General features: G+C 48.2%; 1 protein-coding gene across 1 annotated transcript in view; it reads right to left on the bottom strand.

The window, feature by feature from the left end:
* ALPK1 (alpha kinase 1) overlaps positions 1 to 22,405 on the bottom strand; it is a 46,816-nt gene that overhangs the window by 18,111 nt on the left and 6,300 nt on the right. The window contains exons 2-10 of the mRNA XM_039386638.1: positions 20,869 to 20,969; positions 16,022 to 16,255; positions 12,093 to 12,247; positions 4,153 to 4,351; positions 3,204 to 3,263; positions 2,305 to 2,391; positions 1,914 to 1,990; positions 758 to 853; positions 278 to 382 (exon numbers count right to left, since the gene is read on the bottom strand). Of these exons, the coding sequence (XP_039242572.1) occupies positions 278 to 382; positions 758 to 853; positions 1,914 to 1,990; positions 2,305 to 2,391; positions 3,204 to 3,263; positions 4,153 to 4,351; positions 12,093 to 12,247; positions 16,022 to 16,142 (900 nt within the window). The 5' untranslated portion in view covers positions 16,143 to 16,255; positions 20,869 to 20,969. The remainder of the gene's footprint in view (positions 1 to 277; positions 383 to 757; positions 854 to 1,913; positions 1,991 to 2,304; positions 2,392 to 3,203; positions 3,264 to 4,152; positions 4,352 to 12,092; positions 12,248 to 16,021; positions 16,256 to 20,868; positions 20,970 to 22,405) is intronic.

The raw sequence follows: 22,405 nt of genomic DNA, 5'->3' as shown, positions 1-22,405 counted from the left end.
TGTTTCCTGGAGGGAATAACCTCCCTCTTTTTCCTTTGAAATAGAGCTGTAGTTGTAGGAGAAGCAGCATTCCCAGGGCTTGAAAGCCCATCCTCGCTCTGTGGACAGCCTTTCCACCCTGGCTGGAGTTCAGAGCAACTCATACCACATACAACCAATGGCACCCACAACACAGCCACGATACCCCAGTGTTTGAAAGCCGGGCTGGAGCCAAATTTAACAGCCAGGGCTCTTCCCCTGCACAAATCCCACTTGCAGAGTGAAGATGAACACTTACCACGGCCGTGAGGACAAACAGGGGGGTGTACTGGCTGTAGGCTGCTGCCAGCTTGCAGGCCTCAGCAGCGGATAACAAGCGATGGCCGGACTCTTGGAGGAAGCTCTAGGAAAGAAAAACATGAGGGAAAACCTCATGTCAAAGGCTTTATTTCCAAGGAGACGGGACCTGATAAGCAGGGACATCGCATCTTAAACAACAGCCAGGTCTGTTTCCTCAGGAGCATTTTTGCTCAGGTTTGCCATCAATATGTCACTTTTTGAGCCTATAAATATTCTGTATATTACAGACGTACACACTCCATAAAATACTCTCAATGTTTTCTTTTCATGAATTTTTTCATTAGCAACAGTGGAAGTTTCTTCATCCCTCTCAGCACAGGAGAGGAACTGGAGGGAGAACAAAGTGTGGGTGAATTTGGGACAACATTCAGACAACATCTGAAGAATCTAAACACCCAAATCCCAAACCAAGTCTCACCAGGTCTATGTCAGCATTGGTTTTAAAATGTGCATAATCCTGCTCATTCATGGAAGCAAAGATGTCTGCCATAAACCCCAAGGAAGTGGCAATTCCCTGAAAGAGAAATGGAAAATGATCAGAGTGGGTTTTCCCCCTGTATTTTGAATTTTATTGCTCTGAATAAAGCAGGTTCTGTGTAGAACATACCAGGGGAAAAAAAAATACAACAAAGCAAACAAACAAGATGCAAAGATCCAAAGATCCAAAGAGAAGCATTTCTAAGAAATTCAGAGATATCATCTTGATAAGGTTTTATTAATTTCAACTTGCAGGAAGCGTAATCTGGAAGATCTGATGCCACCTAAGGGTCTGCCCAGCTAAATAGTTAAGAAAGCCAGGAAGCAACTGCAAGCTTTCCACAAAAATTCCCTACAGAACTTTTGCTCCCACTGAAATGGAGAACACAGAAATGTTGTGAGCCTGAGGTCAAGCTTTAAGGCATGACAGAGGAGAGGTGACGAGGTCTGGGTTTGGGGGATATCTTGTGCTGGGGTCCAATTACAAAACCTCCTCAAGCCTCACCCCGGGACTTGCCAGGCTCAGGTGCACATTCCTGTTTAGCTACGGACACATGGTGCAACTGTTGCTTCATCTCCAGTGGGAAGATCAGTGCTGAAAAGCCTCTCAAAGGTGCTAAAGACAGACACAGTGGCTCTTGTGAGGTGTTCAGGTCCTGCAGTGCCAGGGAAATGCATCACCTACCACAGATAGCGTAGAGCAGCTCAGCAAATAAACCTAGCTCGGACACTAGGAAAACTAGGAAAACAAAATTCATTTTAATCCTAATAAAAAAACCCTAAAATCTGTGGCTGCATTCTGGGATTAGCCTGTCCTTGCTGAAGGCACCTGTGACATTCTGGTTGATGGTTCACTTTGGGCGATTCTGCTTAATGAGAACTGTTACTTCCATGCCCCTGCAGGACAAAAAGGTGTCGGTAGGTCCGTGCATGCATGCGGAAACAACGCGGAATACAGACTTTGTCCTGCCTGTTAACCCTGGCTGAGGTGTGTAATTGAGACACTACTGCTGAGGGGCTTGGCTGCAGCAAACAAAAGCTACTCTGGAATGATTATTGGATTGGCAAGCACGTCCAGAGTGGAAAGGAAACGCTACCTTCTTATCTGGCTGAGGAAGTTTGAAGTATCCCACGAGCGAGGCCCAAATCAACTCTGCTGCCTCGTACCACATCCCTGAAATCAATCAGAAAACAGTCACTGAGCAGATGGCAGCTAAGGATTTCCACAGGATAAAACCATACCATTTTGTCCTCACAAGAGACTTCAGCTCAACAGTCATGGAAGACTTTGGTGTTTCAAACCAGAAGCACAAAATTAACACTGTTCCCTCAAGGGTCAAACCCTGAATACAGAAGCCCCTCGCGCTGTTTTATGGACAGGAGGAGTTCAGCACAAGCCAAAACTCTGATACCTGTCCGATGTAACATTTTAGAGGGAAAAAAAACCGAGGAAAACCTTGAGTGGATGTTTATAGAAAGGAGCCTCACCAAGCTTTTGCAGGATCTGCCCCCTGATCTGCAAGCAGACTGCCTGAACGAGAGTCCGGTCGCTTCCCTCCGCGTATCGCCAGGTACCTGTAGGAAGAGTGGGAAAACTCAGCAGAGAATGGAAAACGTTGCTGTCACTCTAAACCTCCAAGGGTAACCTAAATCCCAGCAAATTGCTGGGATTCTCCCTTTTTTTTGCATGGAGGACCTTCTTGTATGAGAATCTCGGTTTCACATGAAAGAAAACCCCAGAACAGGCTTCCCAAATTTTCCAAGCTGTAGGGAAACCGGAATATATTGGTTAAATAATCCCTGAAAGCTTAAGGAAATGGAGAACAGATATAACCCCCCAAAACAGCTTGTCTCAAAACCAGAACTAAATAATGATGATGTATGGCTGCCAAAATTATTGAACTCTCACTAGTAGGAATACCACACATCCCTCCAGATCCAAGACAAGACACATGATCAGCAGCAGAGTCATGGGGCAGAAAGGAAAATAAAAAGTATAGAATAAAGTATTGATTTAGCCTGTAAGATCAGTGGGAACTGGGAGGAGAAGCATTACTCCAACAATCTGCATTTTTGAGGGGATAAGAGTTGTGTTAGTTTTCTAGATCAGCCAATTGCTTGAAATGGGTCCACCTTTTAAACTTCCCCATCCAGAGTATTTTCCCACCACCGTGAACACACACAGGGATGAGTTATGAAAGTTTCAAAAAAACAAAGCTGTGTTTCCACATTTTAGCAAAGAGTGGTGAAGGAAAGAGAAGTGTGATGTAAGGAGTCATTAGTGGGGCTGGTCTGGCTGTATTTGGAGCTTGTGTAACTGTTAAAATTAGGATGAAAAATCCCACCAAAAGAGCAAGTGTGAAACTGGAAAAGAAATCCGTACGTACCTGTTGCTCCATTGTCATTAATCAGGCTGCTTAGGATATATTCAGCTTTTAAAAGTTTACCTGATTGAAAATTAAAGGGAAAAAGCAGGACAGAAAATGAATATAAAAATGCATGATGTGGCATGAAGTGAACGAGAATATTCAGGAGATATCACCAGCACACAGATTTGCTGCTGTCAACAGTCAGAAGTGCACATGCCCTACCATCTGTAATATGTGGTCACACAGTGAGATGAAATTATGTATATATAAGTTTAATTTTACACGTTATGCATTCCTGGAAGAGTGCTGGGATTCCCAGCTCTTATTTCCCTGCCAGAAGAGAGTAGTGTAGCCTGCTCCCTTCAGCAGGACTCTGTCCCAGGGAAATGTGGGTTTTGGAAACCCATTTTGGTCTGACTGGGGAGCGACTTGACATCCCACCATGGAAAGCACAGCCACAGGAAGATGTGTTAAAAACCCTTCAGGTGTTGTCCATGTTATAGGAATGATGGAATTTTATTTTTTTACCCTGGAGGGGTTGCAAGCTGACTTGTCTGCGTAGTCAAGTGGTCCCACTGAAAAATAAAAAGCAGCTGGGACGGTGCAGAGAAAATGCCAGGGTTCCAATTTCCTTTTTTTCAAGGCCCTTGGTCGGGAGTACAGCAATTCAGACACCCCTGTTTGAAACCAGCAGGGAAGATTTGTTAAGGAACAAAGGCTCCAATTAGTATTTTCCACACCCTTTCACAATTTTCTCTCCTGCTTTTGGCTCTGAAACCCTTTATACCGGCCCCTTTGTGCTAGTGAGAGGAGCTGGGAGGGCTCGAGGGGGCCGGGAGCGGGAAGTGCGCTCGGAAAGATGGCACCGGGGGCCGTGACAATGTGATCCCGGCGAGGGATGAAGTGTCTTCTCCAGAGTCAAGTAGCTCCTAATTGGAGCTTCCCGAGCGAGGAAGAGGAGCAGTACCTGTGTTGACGGCGAGGCGAGCCTGGCGGATGAGCACCTGCGGGCTGACGGGAGCGCCGGGATGCAGCCGGTGCAGGCCCTTGGCGATCCGCAGGAGTTTGCCGGAGGTGTCGATCCAGTACAGGAAGCGGTCGATCAGGAACACGACAGCACTGGCCGTGGCGCAGTCCCTGACCACGATGGAGGCCTTCAGATAAACCTGGGAAGAACACGGGAAGCCTCGGAGAAACTCCACCCCCCAGGAGGTTTCAGCGAGCTGGCTGTGGAAAACATTCAGCTTCGCTAACCCTGTTCCTCACCGTGTTTTCATTTTTAGGGTAGGAAGGTGCCAGTTGTTTATTTTGCTTCAGCCGTAGGTATCATTCCTGATTTTTTTTTCTTTTTGGGTCTTTCTAATTCCGGTTTAATAACTGGAACCACACAATTTGGTGGTCTGCTAATGAATTTAAGTCATGCCCAACACACTACTACCAGCAATAGCAACTCGTTTAAAAGGGGGATGTGAGACTGGGAAGACTGGAAATGGTCACTACAGCCATTGTCCCAGACAGAGCTCAAGCCATCCGCTCCTTTGTCCACCACAAACAGGCAAACAGGCCAGGAATCCCATGTTTTCCCCTGCAGGCCATCTTTAATGACTACTAAGTCTCTAGGAACTCTCCTGGATTCCCACAGTGGCTGAGCCATCACAGTGACACGGGGGAACAGTCTGAATTCCTGAGGTGCACGCTGTTGAGAGGCCAGCAAAGGCAGCCACGAGGACACCCAGCTTCACTGTGGCTGCAGAAGTTCACGTGGACCTGGGGATATTTAGCAAACACCATCCCCTTCCCATGGTGGGCTGGGACTGGTATTCCTGCCCGGTGGAGCGAGGAGGTGCTGCACACGCTGACATCCAGGCAATTACTTTTCCAGACGCTGCCAAGACATCTTTGTCCAAATCCCCACTAAAACATCAAGTACCACCCTCTGAGGTGTGCAGGAGGAAGCCCCTGTCAAACCCTTTGGAGAAGAGCCTACAGAACACGGCAGGAAGGCCAGCTTGCAGCACTGATCCCTAGCAGGCATTTCCCAGCTTGTTTGCACTTCAGCAAGGAGGAGGATTTGTACAAATTTCCTTCTTTTTTTTTTTTTTTTTTTTTTTTCCCCTCGAGCCCGAGTTGGATTTTCTAAGAGGATGGCACTTGAAAAGGATTCCTGGAGCCCGGCACGCACAACTCCGCTTGTGCCGGCCAACAATGGAGGAATCCCCCTCTCCAAGCACCTGTAAACTGACACTGCAAACCAGCCATTCCAAATGCTCATCAACAGGCCATATATTTAAGCACAGAGCATCGCCTAATCTATTTTTTTTTCCTCCCCTTCTTCCTTTAATAGATCGGAGCACAAAAGCCTGAGAGAGGGTGACCTACCAAACAAAAGGGCCTTTGAGTCCCTAGGAAAAGTAGACTTGGAGGAGGATGGAAGGAATCCAAGTGGCCCTATTATTTCCACTTGCACTAATTAGACATTTTTCTGTCAGCTATTGAGCACTGCTGAGAGGCCAAACTCACTGAATTCATTTCTAAAGTGTTTACAGAAGTTTGCATCTGTTTGTGTCTCTTCAGGAGGAAAATAAGCACTTCAATAGCATTGTGGAAAATCTAAACGAAGCATCCTATTCTGAAGGGCTTGGCAGTCTTGCAGCTGCATAATTTAACTCGCCCGCTCAATGCCGAAACCTCTTGTGTCCCTCTCCAAACCCAAATGGACACAAAATGTAGAAAAGTCAAGCCAGGGGGAGAAACTCAGCTAGTTGTTTTTTTTTTCTGGGGAGGCAGGGCTGCATGCTGTGTGGCACACAGCGACACGGCTCCGTGTCAAGCCTTTGCAACGACGTCCCCCCTGTTCCGAGCGGGACACCGAGAAATTAATACCCGCTCCTTTCATTCCCTGCCAGCTCGTGTGGCTGGAAAATTCCTCAGCACCTCCAGCCCGAGGCCGGGCACGCACCCAACACCACGCACAGAGACCCTCCCCAAAGTGCCACTGCCAAGCGAGCCGGGGGGGAGCGGCTCCCTGTCACCCAGCCCAGAGCCAGGGAAAACCCCAGCGACTCCCAGGATGTCACAGCCTGCTCCAGCACAGTCAGAAACGGGCGCCCTAAACAGATTTACTCACTTTCTTTATCGCTTTAGGCACATCCACAGAGAGAGAGAGAGAGAGAGAGAGAGAGAGAAAGAGCGAGGTACGCGCGCACTTTGTTTTCACATCTGTGCCCGCGACGTGAAATGGATCCGTCTAATTGAGTTTGGGACACAAAGGGAACCTCGCGGCTGGGAAGTGGAATCAGGTGGTGGCGGGGGAATTAAATTTGCACCAGATTTCTATACACGGACCACTGGGGAAAAATGCAAAGCAGCCTTTAGTTGAAGGGGGTTTCGCCTTAATGGCGCTGAGTGGGAGGGTGTGCGGTTCGCATGGCTCCCCGCATTAGAGGGTTTAGCTCCTCCTCACGCCGGGGCTGAAGTTTGGGTCCCCAGCTTTGGGTTCAAAGCCACGACGCCTCCTCTGCATTGACAATGGGGGCCGCTCCCAGGAGAGGGGAGAAGCTCAGAACCGGGGGCCATCTGGCACTAGGACGGGCAGGAGAGCGTCAAAGGGAAATTATTGGTGCATAGTAAATGAGGATGAGGAGGAGGGGAAGGAAATAGGGGGAAATCTTTATGTGGCAGCTGATGTAAGAGGAATTACAAGCCCAAATAAATGAAATATTGATTTAATCCACTCTCTCGGCCCTCTTTATAAAGCGAAGATCCCAGAGGCGAGCCCTCCTCCCCAGCCTGTGGGCTCAGGAGGATCCCCTTTGGAAAAAACGCCTCTGCAAACAGCGTGGTTGGAAAGCAGGGGCAGGAATCATTTAATTTTCGGTGCCCCCACCAGTTTTGCCGACGCTCTGGACTTCTGCGTTTGCTTATATCTATTTGTCTCCAGCTGCTTCAGCCCTGGCTTCATTTGTAAACTGCAGCTGAGGTTTAAAAATCTTTTAAAAAAAGCCACAAAACCAAGAGCAATTCGGCAAAGAGTTTCTAACTCCGTGCCCAAGGCAGGAGTTCCAGAGGCACGCCACGTACTTCCAGGTGCCTTATTCCCTCTCCCGAGCACTTGCTCCTAGTTAGCACTCCACTGAACCCTAACAAATTGCCCGGTTTTCTTTCCCCCTGTCAGATTAAAGACAGAGCCACAACGCCGATGGATCCGGCTGAAGCCTTTCGCCCTCTTACCCCACGCGCCGCCAGCAAAGCCCGTCCTTCCAAGAGACCAAAGCTGCTGTCACCGCGCGGGACTTCTCTATCAATCCCTGCCTTTCAGCTGGCAGTCAGAGCCCACTCCACAAACAGCAGGGAATTAAGCCTCCCACCACCTCGGTGATGGGCAGGAGAAAGCGTGGCTGCCAGGAGCAGCCGGAGACGCCCGAGACACGGGACAGGGAATCGCCGCACGCCGAGGAACCAGCGGCTCCTGGACGCTTCCCTCTCGCTCCCAGCAGCGAGACCCTCATTTAATGGCTTCTGAAGTTGTTAATTAGCTCAAGTTATTCATCCCGAAGGCAATGGAGGGTTAGGTGTTTATTCAAAGGCAGCAGCGTTAGGTCCATTATGAGCAGTTCAAAACACCGCAGAACGGGGGCAGTTTTACGCAACCAACCACATCTTGCTTCACCAACTGGGCCAGTCCTAGAGTGGGAATAATTCCAGCTTTCCTCAGGAAAAAAAAAGAGCAGCAGCCTTTTGGGGCAAGGGTAGAAGCAGAATCCTTTAAAGTGCCAAGGAAGCTCCTCAAAGAGGGGTTCCTGGGGGGGCCTCACGTGTATCAGCAGGGGCTTGGGGGACCACAGTCATCTGCAGGGGTTCCTGTTCTTGTTTAGCACCGAGGATAGAGAGGTGCCACGATCATTTCGTGGCCCTGGTTCTAGACCCTTTATAAACTACTGTGGCATGTTAAAATACTGTGTTGAAGGGGATATTTAGCAAAATGCCAGTGACAGAACAGAGTGGCATCAAGACCATTATCAACAGCTAAAAATCCAAGAGTCTCTTCCCTACATCTGTGCTCTCAAAGCATCAATCCACCCGAGAAGCAGTTTCATCTTGAAAGGAAAACACAACACAGTGATCTCAGGAATACAATATTTAAAGTCCCTTCCAGGGAGGAAACGCTCCATGAAGCTGCATCTGAGAAGAGGAAATCCTACCCAGGAGCCAAGTGAAGTGGCATCTCTACACGAACCCAGGATCAGGCTTCCCATTTTTTTTTTTTAGTTGGTGCTCCACATAAATTCTGCTGTAGTTTTCCTCCGCAGATGGAGCGTTCTGCAGCACCAGGGCTGTCACCCTGGACAGCTAAAGCCCTCCTGCCTGCACTTGATCTCTGATACTTCTCACTTACAAAGCCTCAGGGAGCCTGGGGTGCCACGGGTCCCCCCCTGGTTAGAATCCATCCCCCTCCATCACTCTCCTTCTCACTGGGATCACCCAAGGAGGGCTCTTAGGAGGCAGGTAGCAAAAGGTCAGCCTGAACAACCAAGATCCCAGGGCTAGGATTTAAGGCTTTAGTTCTCCTGTTACCACACCCACGGTTAGAAGGAGGAGAAAACTAAATCCTCAGGCCCCTCTTTAGCTCTCTTTCAAAGGCTCCCAGCCCTTAAGTGCCACACACACACCCCTGTGGCAGTTAGGGCACGTCCCTTGGAATGGTTTCCCTAATGGCAATCCATCAGCACCTAATTAGCCAAGGCCCAGCCAAGGGCTGCAGGGCCTTATTTTCCACTCTTTTCGATATTCCCATTAAATCCCACGAGATTCCGTGCCAGCAAGGCCAGGATCCACGCTCCCCCATCCCCAGCAGGGAGCACGGAGCCAGACTGCACAGAGGGACCAGAGTTAGCATCACTCTTGGGGGCTTTTCCTTCTGTCTTCCCATTGTACCTATCCCAGCAGATCCTGGTCCATGGCTGAGTGCTTAAGCCTGGATGCAGGAATTACTGATAAGTACAATAAAAATGAAGCAAAGGCCCGCATCATTACAGTGGGTTTGCAAACAGGCAAAAGAAATTGCCAAAAAATAATTAAAATATTAATATGGCACGAATCATCCCACGGGAGGGCTATGAGTTGTCCTTCAACTAAACCCACGGCAGGGATTTTGGGATCAAAGCCTATGTGGATATGGGCATGTTGCCCTCTATTGGCTGCTCACCGAGCGTTAGGCTAATTCCATCCCTTGGGATAGCAAAGATCTGCAGGAAGGACACCCCTGGCAGCCTCCCTTCTGGATCTGCAGCCCCACTCCGAACCCCACAGCACATGGTGGTATTTAGAGAGGAAAAGCAATCCCTCCTTATTTATCCTTGCCAGCAAGGACGATTCTGATTTGGCTTTGCTTTGTTAAAAACAAACACCCCAGTGCTTTCCAGTTTTGGCTCTGGACACAGAGGTTGGGTATCACCCTTGAAGCCTCAGTGCAGATTCCCACCACGGGGGCTGCAGGATGGACTTGGTTTGCTAGACAGAAAACGTGGAAAACACCGTGCTGAGCTTGTTGAACCGGGGTGGCCTTTGGGTGCTGAATCCCGGCAGGAAATAGAAAAATCCCCAAAAATCCAAACCAAAACCCCCACCTTCTACAGGGGTGCAAAGAAGCACCGAGCATCCCACAGCAAAAAGGCAGAAGAGCACTTCAAAAAGCCTGCAGGTGCAGGTGGCTTTGCCTCCTTGATGTGCCAGAGGAGCGTGGAGCCGCCGGCAACGCGGGTCCCACTTTATTTTTTTTAAAGTGCAACAACACCAAGGCAAACCCTTGAAGCCAAAGCCTAATCCGCTTACTCCCTGTGCTGGGTCTCATGGAGCTTTTCAGCCTCACTCCCAGAGTAAAACATCCTCATGGAGAGAGAGAGAGAGCTCCAGTATCCAGCGCTGCCTCCTTCACACACCACCAGTGTGTTATGGTAATGAAGTGCCTTTCATTCATGGACCTCAAAGCACTTTTTAAATGTAATGAATTACGGTTTATGAGCTTATTCTAAGCATGGCAAATTAAAATAAACAGAGAGGGGAAAATTTTAAAGGGTTTTTTTTTCGGAACAATAAATCGACAAAGACTTAAATTTTTTTTTTTTTTTTTTTTTTTTGTCCTCCAGGGAATTAAATTATCCTTCTGTCCCTCATGCCGCAAAAAAAAAGAAGAAAAAAAGTTGTTCAAACTTTTATCTTTCCTCATCACACTGTAATCACTTCTCTTCAGCCTCATTTCCCCCCCCCCCCAGCTTTTTATTCAAAGAACTGAGGCAGCCTTTGCTCTGCCTTGAAATTTTATTTAAAATAAAAAAAAAAGGGGGGGGGGAAGATGGAATGGATGAAGAGGGAAAAAAAAAAATCCCTTTTCCTGACTAATACTAATAATACAGGTCAAAATGTCAGTCTATCTACAATTAAATGGAAAACAAAAAAGGTTTTCCCTTTTTCCCATGGTACAATGGCACTGGAATATAAATTACCGATGAAGATGAAATAATACTTCAAAGCACATGGGGAAAGGCAGCACAACGTTTACAAAGTATTTTCCACCGCAGGATGAAACACTGGAGACAACGGCAACCAATGGACTTCAGGGGGTGTGGGTGAATAGTCCAAAACTAGCATGGAGGAGGATTTTAGGTCCCTATAGTCTGTGACCCCACGATAGGCTTTGTTTAACAAGGGCAGCTGCAGTTATCAACAGATGTTTCAGCAATAAATAATTGGTATCATCTCAGAAAAGATCCATCTACCTGGGGAGAGGGCATAATGCTGCAAACACTGCTCCACTATTACAGCCACATTAATCTCCCATCTAGCCAGGTCTCTCGGGGAGTTTACTGCAGGTGTTTATCCCCGGAGAGAGCGGACAAACGCTCCGAAGCGAGGGAGCCACGCCGGGATTGTAAAGGAGGTCAACCTCCGCCATAAATTTCTGTCTGAGGCCACACACACCAAAGAGAGAGAGAGAAAATAAAATACCCAGGAACAGCCACTCCCTGCCCTCCCCGAGGAAATTCAGGAGCGAAGGGGTGCTGGGGTTCCCACCTCCCAGCCCCACAGTTGGCTTTGCCGAGCTCCTCGTCGCTCCGTGCTGTTCCAAGTAATCGCTGTTCCCAAAGGAAACCCGCTGGCCTCAGTGGGGCAGGGCCAGGTGAGATCTCCTGGCCACCTTGGAGTTAACAACAGGCAGCAGTGGGACTGTGCTGGCTTCAGACATGCACCACAGGAAGTAAAAAATAAATAAAAAAAAAGCCCCCCAAACTTCCCAAACCTCATTTTTACACGTGTCCTGCCAAAGGGATACTCCTCAGCCCAGACATTACATTTGCCACGGAAAAGGGTGTCCTCTGTTTGCTCCAAGTCACGTCTGACGTGCCTCTGGGGAGATCAGGAAAGCAAAAAGCAACCCACATTTCTTGCCACTTTCTAACCCTTAAAACTCATCACCTTACAGGACGGGATCCCCAGACACCTTTGGATTCTGCAGCTCCTTACACAGCCAAGTAGCCTTTACTCACAGGTAGAATTCACATTAAAGCCTTGCCTTTCCCGCCTGGGTTTTGGCCAGCTTTGGTCCTCAAAGGGATTCTGTCACGTAATTTTATTGAAAAGAGAAAATCTGGGGAATTTTGCAAGCCCTACTACAGTGGGTAATCCCCATGGCCTCCTGGAAGCGAGGAATTAAATGAGGAGGAGCAGCAGTCTTGTCAAAGTCATGGAGGTTTTTTTAAAAACATCTGGCATTTTAGTTTTATTATAACACCAGTTCTTCAGGGAAGAGGAAACCATTACGTGAGTGGGAACAGAAAGAGAAGTGCCCTGTGAAAGCCCCCGAGCACCCCAGGGGGACGTTTTACACAACAGGTGTGTTGAACTTCATACCAGTAAGTCAGGGAGCCTCGAGCTGATCATATCTTGCAGGTTTGTTTTGTCTTCTGGGCCGAGGTCTTGTTTGTATTGCCACTTCTCCGGCACAAAGGGCCACTTCATTTCCTTTGCCTCCTCCAGAAGGGTCCTCAAGTCCTCAGGAAGCAGAGCTGAAAGGGTCAAAGAGCAGGTAAAGATATTGCAGCAGGTTCAGCTGCAGCACTTGTAACACCGATCTTTCTAAAAGACCTTCTCCCGGTCGCTACCAGCTCTCAGCTCCTGTCACCGGCCTGGTGGGGAGGGAAGGCTGGCCTGCCATCCGTTCCCCTTGGCTGCTCTGCCCTCCAGGTAAATGGGAGCCCTCAGCCATCAAAAAGGCTTTTAGCAGGAAGCCATGCCGGCTGGAGGCCGCCTGGGCGGAAAGAGCTGCTCCAGAGAGACAGGAGGAAACCTGTTCCCCCCGTGTGAGGAGAGGACAAGGGGGTCAACAGCACAGAAGACCTGTCCCCCTTGCTCAGGTAACAGCCTGGAAAGCCACGTCCAAACTGGGAGACAAAACACATCCAAACTGGATCATAGAAAGCAATTTAAGAGAGATCTAATGCCATATAATGAACATTAAGAACACGCTCTTAAACATGTTTGGTCCTCCCTGCTCCCTCCCCATCCTGGGCAATCACCACTCCATTGGCTTGGGTTGGGTCTCCAACCTGACCCAGCTAAGGATGCAACTGCCAGGAGTGCCCAGCCAGAGATTTGGGCTTGGATTTGTCCCTTCCATTCAGCTGCACATTTAATTTTCCTTGCAACAGGGGTGAAGCTGCAGCCCGGGTGTGCTGTGCTGTGCTAACCACTCGTCCAGGCAGCCCCTCTGGCCAATAAAAGTGGATTAACAAGGATTATTGACCAGATGGGGTTAATGGTGATCATCAGCTGCAGGTCTGGCCCCTTCTGGCCATTAATCCCCCCAAAAAACCCCTGCTCAGAGACCATCGTTGCTTTAACGAGGCAATGCAATAAATGTATCGCTCCATATTTTTTAATCAATCCTTTACGGACGGACCGTAGAAAATGCACTGCCTAAAAAGTCTTATTTCATGCCCATATTACAGTGCATTCACCAATGTGGTTTTCCTAGGAAAAAGCAGAAAGCTGGGTATTTAGGGCCCTTTTCCAAAAAGCCACGTTTAAAAAGATATCGCTTTCTGCAACCCACGTTTCCTCACTTGTTGCTGTCCCAAGGAAACACAGGGTTAGGAAACCTTCCTGTTACACATCCCATGTTTCCCTATCCTCCTGCAGTGGAGCCTGGAGGGGCTCAGCCCTCCATGCCATGGCAAAAAGGTGGCCAAGCAGCAGAGCTGGTGGGGAGAGGAGGTCGTGCTCCCACCCTCACATCTCTCCCTGGAAAATCAGTGCAGGAGCAGGGATCCCCACCTCATCACAAGCAACACAAAATGGCGGACTGAGGGGTTTAATCCCCCACGTAGAAGGGGGAAGACTGAGCTTCCCAAAATCTTTTCCAAAGGAAGATGGGGGGGAGGACTGAAGGCAGTCACAGCAAGCATGTGTTTTCCCATATGATCCCACAGCACTGACATTCTGGGGAGGGATCTATCCAGAGAGAAACAGGAGGCTTACACAGACAGCCTTTCTGTCCGCTTCTCTTCGGGTCTTTCCCACACAGACTTTTGCTTACTTAAATAACAATGAAATCGGGAAAAAAATACTGTCAGCAACCATGAAAACAATCAGTGGGATAACATGGATGTTGGTATCCTCTCTAAAGGTATTATTGCTGTCCTCTTGTTTCGGTTTCCATGCTTGATCCCCCTCCTGTCTGATGCACTAAAGAGCAAAGATTAAAGCCAAAATCTTTAATTTAGATATTTAAAGAGACATCCTCAGCAGTCATTACTGCTGAGCTGATTAGCAAAGGAAACCAGGGCAACATTTTCAGGAGGGTTTGGCAAACTTGGAGCCTTCAGTCATCTTTGGGGTTGGACATTCTCGTAGGCCTAGCAGGATACTTCTCCGAGCCCTGCTGTGATGTCGAGGTGTCACCACGTGGAAATAAACACAATTAGCCAGTCAATGACAATAAAACGAGGTTGTATCACAAGAACATCCACCAGAACCACAGCAACCAGTTGGGGAGCTCGTGTGAACAGTCCTGCAGCTGTCAGCTAAAATCCAGCTCCCAGGATAAGAGTCTACCCTTGTAACCGAGAGCTGTTCTCACCGCTGGCAATATGAACTCATTAATTAAGAAGGGTTGAACCGGCACAGAAGTTGACTGGCATGATTCCTAGCCTAAAAAGAAGTAAAAAAGCAGTCCAGGCCCACCTAACTCCCACTCTGCCTCCTCAGCTAAAGCGAGATGAGGATGTGCTCCTCCTCTTCCCTCTCCCCACCCTTCAGCTTTCAGTCCCTCCTGCGCCCGGTCTGAGAAAGCCGGGGGTGGGGTGGGGGGGAAACAAAGGCAGCCCCGGGAGGAAGAGGGGGGCGAAGAAACCTGGGCTGGGAGGGTCCCCCCGAAGCCGAGAGCCGCCGACCTGCGAGGCCCTGCCTTCCCCGGGCAGAGAACCCCAGCAGTTATTAATGTCGCTGTCACCACCCCGCTGCTGGGTATTTTTCTTTCAGCTGATGGGAACACGGTCCCTTGGAAAAGCCCGAGCATCACGACGGGCTCTGATCGCCCATTTCCTGAAGCAGTTTACCTGAAGGACCGTGTCTAATCGAGTGATTATAAGGGCACTGATTTACCTTATCTGGAACTAAACTGATTATTTCTCATACTTTGCGGCATTTAATAGGAGAAAAGGAGGGAGGAGGATGAGGGGGGGAAAAAGCGCTACCTGATTAGGAGTTCAAGAGCCTATTCTGCGGAGCCATAATAAAACTTAAAAAGAATTCGCGAGGAGGAAACAAAGTACCCTTTGTCGAAAACGAAAAAAAAGAGGAGAGAAAAACCTTCCAGTATCCATAACAGAAACCTACACGCCACCCTCCAGCACAAACAGACTTAGGTGCTTCAGAAAAAAAGGCAGCTGACCTCCCAGCAAGAACAAGGATGGTCGGAAAAACATATTCTCAACGGCTCTGCGCCCCGGGACAAACAAAGGGTTTTAAAGATCAAATTAACGTTATGGCCGAGTCACTCAAGCAAAGCGAAACTAAACATTATTAACACTAAACGGGAAAACGGGCAGTGCCGCAGATGTGTCACGCAAAGGAAAACCTTAATTTCGCTGGAATTAAGAAAATAATAAATTCTTTTTTTTTTTTTTTTTTTTTTTTTCCAAAGCACCACCAAAGCGATACCAAAATAAACGCTGGTTTCCAGCAGGTAACCCTTTTATTACGGCTCTCGCTAGACACTGCTTCCTTTCCCGGTTATTTATTCCAGCCTTTAGCCAGCACGGATTTTCCTTTCAAGAGGGATATTGCAAGTTTGGGGCTTTTTTTTTTTTTCCCCCTCGGACACCACTTATAGAGGTCACACACATTTTACAAGATAAAGATTCGGGCAATGAGCTCTTTAATATAGGAGGAGAAGCTGACAAACAGAGAGAGCCCTCACCCAGTTCCTATGAAAAGAGAGGAAATATGTGCCCTTATTCAGAAGTTGCATCCTTTTTCCCCCCCCTCTTTTTTTTTTTTTTTTTAATAACTGAAATTTATGTGCATCAGCAAACTTTTGGGCATTGTTCTTCCCAAACTAAACTGTTCCTTACAGCCTCATGTTTAGTGAAGCCTAAAATTAGAACTGACAGCAATTCACTGCAACAAAGTGGACTTCTTTCCCTGCCTGCCTGTAGCCCGCATCCCATTCATGGCCTGGAAATCCAGGCATCTCTTGACACTCATCTGCCAGGAGAAGAAAAATAGGGCAGGGCCGAGGACCGGCGGGGTCTTTGCCGCCTCTCCTGGGGCGAGCTCACCTTGGCACCGCCGGTATTCCCGCTCGTCCTCCTCGCCCGTGCCAGCCTTTGCCGACAGGAGCGCGTCCAGGGCTCGCTCGCACTCCTGCAGCAGCGCGGCCACGGCGTTTTGATTATTCATGAAGGCTGATCCCACTCGGCTGTGAATTGGGTGTCCCCGGGTGCGCGGTGATCAATTACTTAAGAGAAGACACGGGTTCTAAATGAAAAGGATCCCTTCAAGGCTTGAGGTACCTGGCAAACAAAGGAGGGGGAAAATGATTAACTAAAGTATCATCAATTATCCGAAAGGCTCAAGCAGGGAGAAATAATAGGGGAAATACATGAAAATACATGACAGCCTCGGAGGACTTTATTAGGGGAGTGTGTGAAATTACTGCAGGGTCCCGGTGACAAAGTGTGCGAGGCGAGCATCTCCAAGGTGCCAGGGAGACAGGGCGGGGCCGGAGCAGGGAAACCCCAAGCAGGGAAGTGACTCCCCGGGCTGTGCCGGAGCCCTTTGCAGCTGGAAGGCTCAGGCTGTCACACACAGTTAGCTGGGACTGAATGGCAGAACTCATGGAAGATGCTGCATGCATTTTCCAGACCACTGGAACTGTCTCTTTTACCCTGGAACTCCGTCCCATGTAGGAATGTTCTCCATGGATGCACCACTGCAAGTCCTTCGGATGCTTAGGACATTGCCAGTGGTGATGCAGGAAAAAAAACATTTCCATTCCCACATATCCAGCTGAGCATCTGCCAAAACAGTTAAGCAGCTTTCAAAAATCAAGCACAAAATAAGTAATTCGGTTTTGGCTTTTTTCTTTTTTTCCCCCACCAATTTGATGATGGTTTCACTTTAAAAACTGTTCTCACAGCTTGAAGCAACACAGTGAGAAACAGCCTCTGTGAAGACATTTCTAAAATTAGGGAAACAGTACACTAGAGGAGGAAGGGGAGTGCAGTGCAAAGGAACACACATACAGGCACAGTTTGCTCTGCTGACCAGAAAAGACTCACATTCGAGCAGCTAAATTTCCAGGGAGGATTTTTTCCCTCTCTGTCGCAGCTCTGGGATCGCTGGATCCCCTGGAGCTGGTGGCTGATATCCCGTGTTCTCAACTGCACCGAGTAAGAGCTGCCAGATTGAAAAGCAGAGGGCAAAAGAGATGCACTCATGCGAATGCAGAGAGGATCAGAGAGCCTGCCATGGAAGGGCAGGTGGAGCAGGGCAAAAGATGGGATTCATCAGCAAAGAGCCTGGAGGCAGGAGCCAGTCAGTGGGACTCTGCAGACAAATGGCAGAGAAAGAAGAAATTCAAAAAGTAGCCATAAAAAAAAGGAGGCCGAGGGCAGGAGCACAGACGTGTGAGAGCAGCTGGGGAGCAAGTAAAAAAGATCAGCTAGAGGCAGAGCCATGGATAAAAACAGAAGGAAAAACCCTGAAAGGGTTTCCCATCTTTTTAGCTCCAAGTAAGAGCCGCCAGGGCCACCCCACGCAGGGCACCGTCCTGCAGGGTTGGAGCCAGGTGAGCACAGCTGGGTGTTGGGATCACATCCCTGAGGATGGACCAGGCACAGGGCCCATTTAGGGGCTCTCTTCAGGAGAAAGAGGAGGTGGGGTCAGAGACAGGGCTGGAGACACAGCTACAGCTGCCCAAAGTCCACTCAGGAGATGGGGTTGAACTACCTGTCGCTGGCAAAGATCAGCCTAAAAAAAAAGGCCACCACCCTGGTGGGATTTGCTCACGGGCACAGGGTCCTAGTCCACATCCCAGTTCACAAAAGTCCCCTCTCCCTAGGGACTGCCAGGTTGTCAGGGACAGACATCTCAACCTGGTGACAACACCAGAAAGGAGACTCCTCTCTTCCTACCCTGCCAGGTCTGGGAAAGTTGATCCAGTTGCTGGTTATCCATCAGGGAAAAAAGACAGGCAGCCTCCTCTGCTACAGTCACAGTGACACACCTATGGCAGCGTTGCTTGCTGGGCTAACTGCACTGACATCTGCTAATTGATTTCTCTGATTACCCAGCCCTGTGGGAAGGAGTGTGTGCCCGTCCCAGGAGTGCCTCCCAGGTTGGGACGAAGCATCCCGGCCATCTGGCCCTGACTCCACTCCTTTGTGTAATTGATTTCTCAAAAAAACCCCTCGTTTTCTAGGGAGTCCCCTCGAGTGAGTTCCCAGCAGACCTGTCTCGGATCCACTGTGGACATTAGTCCTGGGAATTGCTTCAGGAGCGCACAGAAGCACGTTGGAGAAGGCCTATGTTCAGCTGCCACCTCCCAGCCCCAGTAAATACATACTCACAAGCACAACGTGCTAGGAAGATCCACTAAAGCAAATAAGCAACGGGACCTCTCCCCTTACAAAGAATAACACGGTATTTAAGAGCACCCAGTGGAGCTCAGAGCCCAAATTTAGACTCTTAACCCCAGCTTGTGCTCCCACAGCTTGGAAGATCCCACTGGGTCTTTACTGTAAGCAGGAGGGCCCCGTGGCTTTGGGAGCCACACGGGCTGCCAGTCTCACAAAGGACTGCCGGGACTTAGCAGGGAAGCTCAAATTAGTGTGGAAGTAACAGCGCTTGGCTTCCTTGGGTTGGGAGGGTTTAACTCCCCAGGTCCGCAGCAGTGACATATGAATGTCAGCAGGAGAGGAATTTTTCTTGGAGTACGTTTTTTTCCCTCCGAAGAACTGAACAAACAGCAAGGACACTCGGAGTGATAAACACTGATTTACGACGGCAGCGACGCGGAGAAAAGCGCAATAAACGGTACATTAGTACTGAGAAAGGTGGAGAGTCTTTGGAGACCCATCACTGGGGACAATGGCTCGCATCATAAAATCAGCTTAAAACGCACCAAAGAGCTTTAAGCTAGGGCAGCATCCTTTTTTACGCAGATGCCACTTTGTAAAAGTCGTGTTTTTTGTGACAGCTGTGGCTGTTGAGTGACAGCTGGGAGAGGGGAATAACCAAGCACGCAGCTTATGGGCCTGTGCAACTGCAGGACCTGAGACTAAAGGCGAACAGCACAACAGCAAAATCTTCTGGAGGCTTTTAGAACCCTCTCAGTGGTTGCTAATCAGCTTTCCTAAGGTTCCCTTAAATCCTAACAAGTGGTACTTTAAGGAGACTGAGGTTCTGAAGTGACAAAAATTGCAGCTTGACGTGCTGCAAAAATACTGCCTGGGCGAAAATGCTTTCTAAGGATGCACTTTGAAATGTTCCTTGAAAACACATAATAAAAACAGTTTTGCACCAGATTGAGGATTTAAGCATTTTTTTGGTGACAGCTTTTCTCCAGCGTTGGGCACAGGCAGTTTTTAAATGCTTGACGTAATTGTGAGACACTTTAAAACAAAAATTATGAGGGGAAAAAAAAAAATCTGTGCCATTTCTGGTTGAAGCCCGAATTAAAATAACTCCTCGCATCAAATGTTATGGAAAAAAAAATATTACAAAGGTCTCAGGGGATGAGAAAATACATTTTTGTGATTGCCCTCTAATTGGAGCTGGGGTGCAGAACAAGAGGGATGGAGGGAAGTATTGGGTGGGCTACAGTGAAATGATCTCTTTAATAAGAAATGGGCCATACTGTGACATTTCAGAGCCCTTGGGCTAGAAGACCAAAAGATCTGTCAAGAGAAAGGAATTTTAAGTTCTGCTGTGGATGGAAGGAAGCCTGGGAGTCAATCTAGCCAGTTTAAGACTGCAATTAGCTTTGGAGGCTTTAAGAAAAAGAAGATGTAATTGCTGCATTCAAACTTCAAATGCAGCAAGGATAACAAGCCTTGGTTTCTCAGACAACATGGTTTGGGAAATTTTCCACAGCATTATGGCCCTGAAACACAAATTAGAGATCGCCAGACCTTTTCTCTCTGAAAATATATTATCCTAATTTTCATCTTCTTCAGGCTACCCTCCAGTTCCAGGGAGACTAATGAAGAGGAAGCAAAGACCTGATGAGTTCCATGTGGAGACTACATTTATGGATTAATCCCAACAGGGAGCAAATAAACCTTATTCCCAGAGCTCTCGGTTGGGACTCGACACAATCAATCGAGGAATGGATAGTTATTTATGACTGAGGCTGTTTTGACTTTCAAATAAACATTTTAATTATTTTAAGTGCTACGCTGGAACTTGGGACTCTGAGCCCTGTTTTCATTTTGCAGCCTTGCTCTCCTGCCTCCTAATCCCAAACCACTCCGGTCATTATGACACTGTGCAAATCGCACTGATTTTCACGCCTGGAACATTTGGAAGTGTTTGCTAAGGTAAAATCCACAGGCCGGACAAATAGGGGAAAAGAAGGGGGGAAAAGGAAGGAGGAAAAGGGGGGAGGAGCCAGTATAAATGAAAGGAACACCCTCAAACTACACTGAGCCTAAAGAGGTGCCCAACTCTGAACCCCCTCTGTAATCACCTTGGCACATCCTGATCCATCACTGCATCCCACTTTTCTCTGCCTGCTCCTACCAGCCATTTTAATAACCAAGGCACTTAAAAGTGTTTCCTTTCCTAACAGCTCATTTTCAATTCAAGTGTCTGCACCACTTGCACTGCTGGTTTTTCCCTCCAGCCTAATTTGGTGTACTGTGGCCCTTCCACATGGGGCTTTCCCTGAGGTTAATGAAGCCACACTCATTTTTAGGGAAGCTCTTTAAGCTGTTAGAGTCTCTGGCTGAATAAAGACAGGGGTGAAATCATGACACAGAGCCAGTGCTGCATCTATTGTGGCTGGTCCATTTAGAGTCTCATCTTCCCTCCATATTATGATATTTTATCTTGCCTTCATTTCTGCAGGAAGACTGCAAAAATATTGATAAATATTGATAAATATTGATGCTGGTATTTTTACCTGCAGCAGGTAACAGGGACTGTGCACATCACACAGCACCCTCAGCTGCTCTCCTTCCTGTGGGTTTGTGCTCAAGCCTTCTGGAGTCCTCCTCGTCACCCCTGTCAAAAATAATAGGCTCAGCTTTATTTTTTCAGATTTGACAGCTTGAGGGACTAAAAAAATAAAACAGGGGAAAAAAAAAAAAGAAAACATGCTTACACTAATTTGGCAAAGGTTTCAATAACTGATTTAATATCATCTTCCACAGAAGGCAAATTCAGTTTCCTGACTATTTCAGTGCACACACGTTTGTGTTTTCTTAGAGCGTTTACCTTTCTTTGCAAAAAGACAGTTTAAAAAAAAAACAAACATAAATGGATTTTCTAGGGGCTTTAGTTAGTCAGTTATTAGTTAGTTTACTTCTCTGGCTTAAAGATTAGATGTTTTCTTTCGGTAAAGCTGGGTATCCCAACTGGCTGTATTAAAATAAGGAAGAACCTCAATCAAAAAGCCTCTCCTAAGGCAAGCTTTCTTGTTAATATGCACCAACATGAAAGGATTTCTTTTCATCCTATACAACTACAGTGTGTGTAAATTGCAGGGGGCTCATTGGCATAAATCTTGGCTGTGACCTCTGAGGTAAACTGGATTTACATTACTTTCTGACAAGAATTAAATGAAGGCCTTGTGGATATATGAACAGCCTTCTAGACTGCAACAGATGGGCATGAATGTGCTCCCTAGGCAAACTATCAGTGACATCTGTGTCCTCCAAATTCTGGTGGTCTCAGCCAATTAGCAGGCAAAAGGGAAGGAAAAAAAAAACCAAAAAAAGCCGGCCCGTGCACAGCCAGCCCAGCCAGGGCCGAGGCAGAAGTGCTTCTGTTTGGAAATGGGATCAAGAACAGCCTCCAGCACAAGGAGGTGGTTTGCCGGCTGGTGTAACACAGAGGTGACGTTACAGGAGAAAAGCTGAGGTAACGAGGGAGAACAGATATTAATATTAATACAGGACAAATGCCAGCCCCGGCTAGGTCTGGGCAAGGGGACAATAATGGGCTGCCCTGGTGGGTTTACGCTCCTGCGGGCAAGGATGGAGTTTTTGCCAGGGGTGAAAGCGAAGCCCAGTGCCTGACAGAGCTAAGGCAGGTGCCGGAAAAGCCCAGCTCTTGATCCGTGTTCAAACCCCCGCCGTGTGCTCTGCTCTCCCTGCAGAAGTACCCAAAGAGGAACTCTGGCCGTGCAGACCCGCACTTAGGAATCATGGAATATCTCGAGTTGGAAGGGACCCATAAGGATCATCAAGTCCAACTCCAGGGGCGCCTCCGTGGGTGGATGGGATCAGGGAAGCAACACACTCGCTGGCTGCTGCACCTGCCTGCTCCAAAGCTTAGTGCTTCCTGGAAGAGCATTTAAGCTGCAAACAGACTGGGAAAAGAGCCTGGAACGAGGTCTGGGATTTCCTAGTGCATCACAGACACAGAACAGAGCCAAAACCACCCAGCGACTGCCACCGCTGGACAAAGGGCGTCCAAACCCAGCCCCAAACTACACC

This window comes from Pipra filicauda, unplaced genomic scaffold (genome assembly GCF_003945595.2).
Source record: "Pipra filicauda isolate LSUMZ 115617 unplaced genomic scaffold, ASM394559v2 scaffold495_size435866_pilon, whole genome shotgun sequence".
In the NCBI taxonomy this organism is placed as follows: Eukaryota; Metazoa; Chordata; class Aves; order Passeriformes; family Pipridae; genus Pipra; species Pipra filicauda.
This window is presented reverse-complemented; position numbering and strand designations above follow the sequence as displayed.